The 10140-nt window shown below is 43.2% G+C and overlaps 1 protein-coding gene across 3 annotated transcripts in view; it reads left to right on the top strand.

The window, feature by feature from the left end:
• Positions 1-10140, top strand: part of DOCK8 (dedicator of cytokinesis 8) — a 212618-nt gene that overhangs the window by 100623 nt on the left and 101855 nt on the right. For all 3 annotated transcript variants that reach the window (XM_029920954.1, XM_029920952.1, XM_029920953.1), the window contains 4 exons: positions 1117-1276; positions 3711-3847; positions 7576-7669; positions 8448-8610. In XM_029920954.1, coding sequence (XP_029776814.1) covers positions 1117-1276; positions 3711-3847; positions 7576-7669; positions 8448-8610 — 554 coding nt within the window. The remainder of the gene's footprint in view (positions 1-1116; positions 1277-3710; positions 3848-7575; positions 7670-8447; positions 8611-10140) is intronic.

Raw genomic sequence — 10140 nt, forward strand, 5'->3', positions numbered from 1 at the left:
CCTATGAATGCAAACATATGGTATCTGTCCTTCTCTGCCTGACTTATTTCACTTAGCATAACACCCTCTTTAAAAAGAAGGAAGAGAAACTGGTCACTGATAATAACTTTTTGAAGAAGTAAATACTTGAATTCAATGAATGATGACATATACACCAGCATCTAACAAAAAGGTGGCCAGGACAAAGCCACATCCTGTCGTGTTTGTTCTAAGGCTCTGACCCAGGATGGGAAGGCCACAGAGACTTCACGCAACTGAACAGTGCCTAGGCTCTACTGGGCTTTCTCAGTGGTAACAGCCGATTTCCAAATATCTTTTCTGGTGTGGGTATTTGGAAATAGGCTGAGACTTCTGGACATCATAAAATCGCTAGGAAAACATAGTTATGTGCACCTGTGAAAAAGACATCTGCTTCTCAGCAGCCATTTGCACACGTTTCCAGTGTGACTTTTAAAACGTGGCCTTTCTGGACCAAGACTTGACTAATCTGAGTCCTACTACCCACTCATAATTTTCAAATAAGATTTCTTGAACTCAAGACATTTATTTTTTAAAAACTTCTGTTCTGAACTTAGAAAGAACACCCCAGAAGTGTGGCCAACCTAATAAGGAAGTCATTGGCAACCTTTATACATTTTTCTGGAGTTTCCCAAGGCAACTTTTGAAAAACAGGCTCTCTCGAAAGCTTGATAGATACTATGTAAAATTTTTCATTCTAAAATTTTGTTGCGCAAAAATCCAAGTCCTACAGCTAGCCCCTAAAAGAAGCATTTGTTGATTAGCTTGTATAGCAAGCCTTGGAAGACTTCTTCTTCTTCTTCTTCTTCTTCTTCTTCTTCTTCTTCTTCTTCTTCTTCTTCTTCTTCTTCTTCTTCTTCTTTTATAGCTGAAGGCATAATTAATTATTGAATATTGATTTTCTTTAAACTCTTCCATTTCAAATCTGTATTTTCTTATCAGCTAGACTTCTAGCCTGAGTTGTATCTTTTTCCTGCCTAGTCACTCTCTTGAATCAGCAGGATAGGGATTTTGGAGATGGCCGTCGTATCCACGGCAGAGACCATTGACTTGGTGCTGGTGCTATATTGTTTGTTTCTGCTTGTCTCTTTCTTCTAGAGTAAAGATAAGATCGAAAAACTAAAACTTCAAGCTGAATCCTTCTGCCAGCGTTTGGGGAAATACCGGATGCCTTTTGCCTGGGCTCCCATAAGCTTAGCAAGTTTCTTCAATGTCTCCACCCTGGACAGGGAGGTAACCGATGCGGAGTCCATGGTTGGTAAGATTTTCTACTGCAGTGGGAAGGGGAGGGGTCCCCAGTGTACTAACTCTAAGGTCAGTTGCTTATTAGTGGGGGCTTGGGGTGCTGTAAGGTGTGAAGAGTGGGAAGGAAGAAGGAGATAAAGAGAATGAAACACTGTTGTGAGTGACAAACGCTTGATCGGACAGTAATCCCCAAAGCAATTATCATGAACATTTGAGGAGCTGAAATACACTCTTAGAGCAAGATGTTTGGTTGGAATTTTCTGGACACTCTGACACTTTAAGAAATTACTTTTCAGTAGCCACTTCCTTTTCAAAGTAAAATTTTTGAAATAACAGAGTGCAGTGACCATCTGTAGTGGATTCAACAATGCCACCCTGGTTGACTCATCAACATAAGAAAAGCTACACTCAGGAGGACTTCAAAAAGCAGAACTCAAGTTCTCAGCAAAATTTCCAGTCCCTTTGTTTAGTGGGGTTTTCTTTTTATGTTTGCTTTGTTTTTTGCCAAGTGCAATGAAAATATGCCAAAAGAATATTTAGTAACTGTTCCAATTTATTTAGCATATTTCTCCTTTTCATCACCTCACCCTCAATCTGAGTCATTAATTTCCTCAACAGATTGGGAGCAGAAATGTTAAAGAGGGTTCAGAGCTTTCACGTCGACTCACCCCACCTGTGGTGGAGGTCCGTTGTCCTAATTGTCTGTGTGTCCAGCAAATATTTAAGGCTGTGCACTTTTCTCCTGCATTCCTGAGCCCTGACGTTTCTGAAATGCTGCCTCGAACAGGAGACTGGAGGAAAAGGTGTTTTGTTATTGCTGCTGCTGTTCTAGATTATTGTTGCATGAGTGCCAGTCAGAACAGCTGGGTTATTTCTGATTTACCGCTAACAAACCTCACTTTAGTAAGTCCTGACCTTCACACCACGATGTGTGTGTGTGTGTGTGTGTGTGTGTGTTTAACACCAACTTCTATGTAGATCCAGGTAGCCTTATCTGAAAGAATTCAGCATAGACGTTCCAGGGGCACCTAAAGTAGGTAATTCAGGCATAGGGGTTGCTGAGGCCTCAGTAATCTCCACGTCGAGGATACATTAACCCAACGTCAGAGGCCGCTTCTTAAGAAGTGACCAGAAGATCGGTGTATTATACTAGGGCAGTGTGGCAGATTTGGGCGGGCAGTGGAAGTATGAAATGCCATTTCGGCATCACAGCAAGAATTAAGGATACGAGAATGTTCAAAGAGGGGGCATTGCAATGGTAGAGTTTCGAACAGTTTCACCATTCACAACAGAACCCCTTAATTTTGCAGTACAAAAGCAACAAGATCCCCACCCACATCACAAAAAGGCATAACAAATAACTGAGCAGAGTACCAGGATCCCAGCCGAGGTGCGGGTGTGACTCAGGTTCTGAGACAGGTCACTCAGGGAGCCTGGGTCCACTGCCCGGGGCTCACAGGCAGAAGAAAGCCCAGTGTTAGAACACCGGCCAACCCTAGCACGTTTGGTCACAGTCCCAAATGCATTCAGGGCCATTTGAATACATGGCTCTCCCAACAGAGTTTGAGTGTAAAAATAAAACAAAAGCAGGGGAGCCTGGGTGGCTCAGTCGGTTAAGCATCCGACTTCAGCTTAGGTCATGACCTCACAGTTCGTGGGTTTGAGCCCCACGTCAGGCTCTGTGCTGACAGCTCAGAGTCGGGAGCCTGCTTCTGACTCTGTGTCTCCCTCTCTCTCTGCCCCTCCCCTGCTCATACTCTGTGTGTGTGTGTGTCTCCCTCTCAAAAATAAATAAACATTAAAAAAATTTTTTAATAAATAAAGTAAATAAAATAAAACAGAAGCAAACATTGCTGGCTAAATACACCTCATCTGCGGATCCAGCTCTGGCTTATCTCCACGTGGGAGGGGCCTGTGGCCACCCGTGGCTTCTCCCCTCAGGTCAGAGGAGGACTAGGCACCCCAACAGGGGGACTGAGAAAAGTAAGGCAAGTGGAGGGAAATTTTCCTTCAAAACAAGATGGCCAGGTCCAGTGTTCTGGCATAGTGACCTTAAAGCATCTCTTTTCTGTGCACCGAGACTAAGATAACATTGTGTGTCAACTACACCTTAATAAGACATTCTTGGGGCGCCTGAGTGGCTCAGTTGGGTAAGCTTCTGACTCCTGCTCAGGCCGTGATCTCATGGTTTGTGAGTTCGAGCCCTGCATGGGGCTCTGTGCCAATGGCTCGGAGCCTGGAGACTTTGGATTCTGTGTCTCCCTCTCCAGCTGCTCCTCCCCGCCCACCCCCTACCCCCGACACTTTGTCTTCTCTCTCAAAAATAAACATTAACAAAAATTTTAAAATACGTTCTTAAAAACCTATCTTTTATACGATAAAGTTAATGACTGCTGTCTATTCAAACAGAAAGGCATGCTTTCAAATGACGGTTGTTTTCCTTCCAGGGAGAAACTCTGTGGGGGAGCGGAGGACGCTGTCCCAGTCTAGAAGGCTTTCCGAAAGAGCCCTCTCCCTGGAGGAGAACGGGGCCGGACCCAACTTCAAGGCCACCCCCGTGACCATTAACAGCTTCTTCAAGCAGGTATCTCTGCACGTGACCGTGCGTCTGGACTTCTCCCCAGCGTGGCCTGGGCGTTGGACTCCAGCGGGGCAGGTCTACATAGTGACGAAGGGAGCACGTTAGCTACCCTCATCAAGCCTCAGTTTTGTTATCTGCAGACCCGGCATGGTGGTGCTTGTGTCTGGAGCAGCTGGGGGTGTCAGATGACACGGGGTGCCAACGGCTCTTCTCCCGGTGACTGGGCAACAGCGAGGGTTGGCTCATTTGATTGACAGGATTCCTTCCCACTAACGCAAACTCTCCTATCTGAGTTTTCATAGTCAGTTCACTTATTAAGCTGTGAAGACTATCTGGCTGAAACGTCCCTGTCCCCCTTGGTCTTGGGGTTTCCTGGCCCAGCTCTTGTCCTCCTCATCCCTATTTCCTGCGCAGGCTTTCTACGTTTCCGCCACGTTTACTTCCTCATAGAGGGCGATCGTTGCAGACCGTGCTCTGTATTAGCTCAGTGGACACCGAGGCTGTTTAAACACCAGAAGATTTCTCAGAGTCATCAACTTCACAGAGACAGAAAGTAGAATGAAGGTTGCCAGAAGGTGGAGAAGGAGAGGAATGGGGAGTTGTTGTTTAATAAACACAGATACCTTCAGTTTTGGACCGTGAAGGTGCCCAACACTGGAAATATACTAACGCCAGTAACTATAAGCTAAAAATGGCTGAGATGGTGGTTCATACTATGCACGTTACCACAGACAAACAGATTTGACCTAGACTTGGTTCGACTCCATTTGGGAAGATTTTCCGTAAGTCACGCGGTCTTCATGAGATACTTCAAGGGCCTCTGTTAAAAATCCCAAATGCAAAAGGGGTGCCGGGGGTGGGGCTGTGCCTTGTGCCGTGTCCTAGGAGTGGGATCAAGGGACTGAGAGAGTTTGTATTTGGGATATACCCTTCCCATTGTATTGCTCTGGTGAGGGGGCTGAATCCTTAACTGACGTTTCTCATCTACCATTGGGAGTAAGACCCACCTACCTCCCTTCCTGGGCTTTGGATTAGAGTTCTTGCCCTTGAATCTTCGAATCCTTAGCAGAATACCTGTCCGTGTAGGCACCTGGAGAGTGGTATTTACGCGTAGCCTTCTTAATCAAGACAAATGCGAAGAAAATGAGGATAGGAAAAGATGGAAAGATGCTTTCTCTATCTTTAAATCTTTGAAGAAGGAAGGAGCCTTGCTCTGTACTGTTCCAGAGAATAAGACAAGCATTGGTGGATTTAAGTTACAGGGAGAAAAACTTATGGCCTAGATTTCTAATGGTCACCCAGGCTTCCTTAGACTGTAGGAGAAGGACTGTTAGGAGGCTGAGGACAGTACGTCAGGAGCGGTAGAGAAGGAATCCTTTTTTTTTCTTGTAAAAGGCGTCTTGATTTTATTACACTCCTCTTTAATTCAGTCGTCTGATCTAATTGTACATTTCTGACCAGTCTTTTGTTTCTTGTCCATGCAATATGCCTAGAAGCAAAATTTAACATTAAAAAAATTTTTTTAATTTATTTATTTTTGAGAGAGAGAGAGAGAGAGACGGTGTGAGCAGGGGAGGGTCAGAGAGAGAGGGAGACACAGAATCCAAAGGAGGCTCCAGGCTCTGAACTAGCTGTCAGCACAGAGCCCGATGCGGGGTTCGAACCCATGAACTGTGAGATCAAGACCTGAGCGGAAGCCGGATGCTTAACTGACTGAGCCACTCAGGCACCCACGTTTATTTATTTTTGAGAGAGAGAGAGAACAGGGAGGTGGGGAAGGACGGAAAGAGAGAGAGAGAAGGAGACACAGAATCAGAAGCAGGCTCCGTGCTCCAAGCTGTCAGCACAGAGCCCACTGCAGAGTTCAAACTCATGAACTGTGAGATCTTGACTTGAGCTGAAGTTAAACACTGAAGCAATGGAACCATCCAGGTACCCCTAGAAGCAAATTTTTAATGGTCTGTCTTAGCCCGTGACAGACCAAATGAACAAATAATTCTGCAAAATGGCAGAATGTGCCCAACACTACACCCGGAAGCTCTGAGCTCCGTCAGTATTAAGTATATTCATGTGTTCCTCCCAAGCAGTCCTTTCAGGTTGGATCTCTTATTATCCATCCCATTTTACCAACAAAGAAACAAGCCTAGAGAATACAAAGTCAGGATATAAAAGAATCAAATAACGTAATTGATAAGGCATATCAAATTGATGTACTTAAATCTCTACCCTGACAACAATGAATACACCTTCTTTTCAACTTCCCATGGAGCTTTACTTTATTTTATTTTTATTATTTGTTTGTTTGTTTAATTTCCTCATGGCAAGTGCACTCCTTAATCCCCATCACCTATTTCCCCCATCCCGTCACCAACCTCCCCTCTCGTGACCATCAGTTTCTTCTCGGTTGCTAAAAGTTTGGCTTGGTTTGCGTCTTTCTCTTTTTTCCCCTTTTTCATTTGTTTTGTTTCTTAAATTCCATGTGAATGAAATTGTGTGGTATTTATCTTTCTCTAACTGACTTTGCTCAGCATTATATTCTCTGGTTCCATCCATGTTATTGCAAATGGCAAGATTTCATTCTGTTTTATGGCTAATATTCCATTGTGTGTGTGTATATATATCTTCTTTATCCATTCATCTTTGGATGGACACGTGGGCTGCGTCCATAGTTTGGCTATTATAAATAATAATAAAATTATAATAAATTATAAACATAGAGGTACGTGTATTCCTTTAGGTTACAGTTTTTGTACATTTTTGGTAAGTACGCACTAGTGCAATTACTAGATCATAAGGTAGTTCTATTTTTAACTTTCTGAGGAAACTCAATACTGTTTTCCACCAATAGTGTGTGAGGATTCCTTTTTCTCCAATGTTTGTTATTCCTTGTGTTTTTTATTGTAGCCATGCCAGCAGGTGTGAGGTGGTATCTCATTGTAGTTTTGATTTGTGTTTCCCTGATGATGAGTGATGTTGAGCATTGTTTCATGTGTTCAGTTGGCTATTGGGATATCTTCTTTGGAGAAGTGTCTGTTCATGCCTTCTGCCCATTTGTTAATTGGATTATTTGTTTCTCAGGTATTGAGTTGTGTCAGGTCTTTATATATTTTGGATACTAACCCTTTACCAGATATGTCATTTGCAAAGAACTTCTCCCGTTCAGTATAGATTGCCTTTCAGTTTTGTTGATTGTTTCCTTCATTGGGCGGAAGCTTTTTATTTTAATGTAGTCCTAACAGCTTGCTTCTATTTCTCTGGCCTCAGGAAACATATCTAGAAAAATGTTGCTATGGGCAATGTCAGCGAAATTACCACCTGTGCTTTCTTCAGGGATTTTTATGGTTTCAGGTCTCACATTTAGGTGTTTCATCCATTTTGAGTTTACTTTTGTGTGTGGTGTAATCAAGTGATCCAGTTTCATTCTTTTGCATGTAGCTGTCCAGTTTTCCCAGCACCATTTGTTGAAGGGACTGTCTTTTCCCATGGTGTATTCACTCCTCCTTTGTAGAAGATTTGGTGACCACAGAATTGTGGGTTTACTTCTGGATTTTCTATTCCATTCCCTTGCTCTCTGTGTCTGGGAAGGAATATTTCACAAGAGGTTGAACTAAATTACTTCAGCATTAGCTACAATCCTAATTTCTAAGAAAGTGTGTTAGAATTAAACTTAAAGATCCCAACCTTCCTGGAAGTCGCTGGCCTCTCCCTAACCCCAACCTTCTCTCTTTCAGGAGGGGGATCGCCTCAGTGATGAAGACTTATTCAAGTTTTTGGCGGACTACAAAAGATCTTCTTCCTTACAGAGAAGAGTCAAGTCAATTCCAGGTATGGCTGGCGTGTCGTTTCCTCTCTGGCTTTGCCAAAGCCGTTTATGAGGAGGACATCACTTGTGTGATGCTACAGTTTATAAAATAACGTTTGCTACATGAGATGTGGGATTTTACCATAGGAGTTAAGAGTCTGAATTGGTCTACTTTTTTCGAAAATCTGTTTCTATTTCTATTTCTGTTTCAGGAACATCATGCTAATTTAGATTTGGTTTTTCAGATAATCAGATAATTGTTTGAACAGAGGAACCTCTTTTATTTTAAAATATTGTATGGAACTCACAGTATAAAACGAAAAGGGAAAGTGAGCTCCCGTGGTAGGAGATGAGAGCGTCTTCCTTATTATCAGTTTGATAGCTCCTGAGGCACTGCTGCTGCACCCTGGGGTACCAGGGAACCCAGTTTGAAAACCACCAGCACTTGTGTGTGTGTGTGTGTGTGTGTGTGTGTGTGTGTGTGTGTGTGTGTGTGTGTGTGACTGTGTGCTGCTATAGTGTGGTAGGAGTGTTGTCGTGTGGCAGCTTTGAAAGAAAGCAGAAAGATACTTCTCCTCATTGTACAAATGTCTTGCTTTTTCATTTCTAGAAACTTAATCTCCAAAGTGGTCATCGCACGATCTTTCTGCAGCTACTAGAAATCAGCTGGGAATTCCAAAAGTCTTACACTCCCACCGCTTATCTCTTTCTTCATGAAAGAAACATTGTACAGCAGTCTTTCCTGACTCCCGTGTAACGTGAGTGCGTCTTTAATGAAGTAGTTCTGTTTTCCCTCTGCAGGTTTGCTCCGACTGGAAATTTCTCCAGCTCCAGAGATCATCAACTGCTGCCTGACTCCTGAAATGCTGCCAGTGAAACCTTTTCCTGAAAACCGGACACGTCCCCACAAAGAGATTCTGGAATTTCCAATCCGGGAAGTCTATGTGCCCCATACCGTGTACAGGTAAGAAACTGAGGCCCGCAGGGCACCCGGCACCCACGCTCAGAGTTTTGTTTGGAGAATGCTCTCGTCATCCTTGAACTGATTGCCTCACCTCATTTAAGTTTGGAGGAAAATGAAATATGATGCTTACATAACTATGGAGAATTGCTAGATCAATGTCTAAAAATGGTTTATCTAATTTTATTGAACAAGAATGTGCTGCATCAGTCAGAGTTGGAATTTGGGATGACAGTGGACGTATCCCCTCCGGAAGGGAAATCATCCTCCTGGTCATTACCTTGGCAGTTTTACATACAGAAGGACATATTAGGGAGACCAGTGTGACCAAAAATGTTCTCAGTGTCTGACAGAAAGGTTTGTAGCTTAAGACCAGCTCTGTCCGGTATTCGTTTATAGCAGTGATAGAAGTCTTTATTATGTGCTGCCCAGGATGAAAGCCACTAACCACGTGGGGCGGTTTAGCATTTGAATTGGGGCTGGCACAATGGAGGAATTGAAATTTTGATTTTATTTAACATTTATTAATTTCATTTTAAATTCAAGTGGCTGCAAGCAGCTGGGGGCTACCATATTGGACATCATGGAACGAGACAGTAACAACTGAACACGTAGGCTGCCTCAGTTTCTCCCAGTCCCTTCTCAGGGGGCTGGAGGAAGCCTGTCTACCCGCATCTTCCAAAGGCATTGCTGCTCTTCCATACTAGGTCTTATCTTGAAAAAATTTTTTCAGTGTGGGGACGAATGTTATAACAAGTTCCTTTCCTCTTGTTAGGAAATGACATTTGCCGTTTCTTGTATTTTATACACATACACACGTACGTTCTTCCTGGTTGTGTTGAAGCCTCCTTTCTCCCCAGCCTCAAGTCACAGACTTCCACCCTGCTGCACCCCCTTCCCCTCTCCCTGCACTGTTCTCATGAACTTGGATGGGTCCTTTGTCTATTTTCTCTGGTTTGAGACACACACACACACACACACACACACACACACGTATCTGTGAACACTGAATAGTATTATTTTTATATTCATTTAAAATATACCTAAATAGCTTTACACTCTATGTTACCCTGCACTTTCCTACAACAGTATGATTTTTCTTCTTTATTATTGTGGATTCATGAGTTTTATTGATTCGGTGGGTTGCCTTCAGTTTCAGTCATCATCCTGAGTAGTTACTCACTTTGTCACAAATGTAACCAAGAGGAAGTCCTTAAGAGCTTGTGTTTTAGAAATATTTAATACAGATTTATATAGCATTTCTCTTTTTAATGTTTATTTATTTTAAGAGAGCGTGCCCGTGCCTGCATGAGTGGGGAGAGACAGAGAGAGAGACAGAGAGAGAGAGAGACAGAGAGAGAGAGAGGAGAATCCGAAGCAGGCTTCACATTCTCAATGCAGAGGCACATGCGGGGCTCGATCCTGTGGGCTGTGAGATCATGAGCTGAGCTGAAATCAAGACTGGGAAGCTTAACCAACTGAGCCACCCAGGTGCCCCTCTATAGCATTTTGCCATTCTTTTTTTTTTTTTTT

Source organism: Suricata suricatta, chromosome 13, assembly GCF_006229205.1.
Source record: "Suricata suricatta isolate VVHF042 chromosome 13, meerkat_22Aug2017_6uvM2_HiC, whole genome shotgun sequence".
Classification (NCBI taxonomy): Eukaryota; Metazoa; Chordata; class Mammalia; order Carnivora; family Herpestidae; genus Suricata; species Suricata suricatta.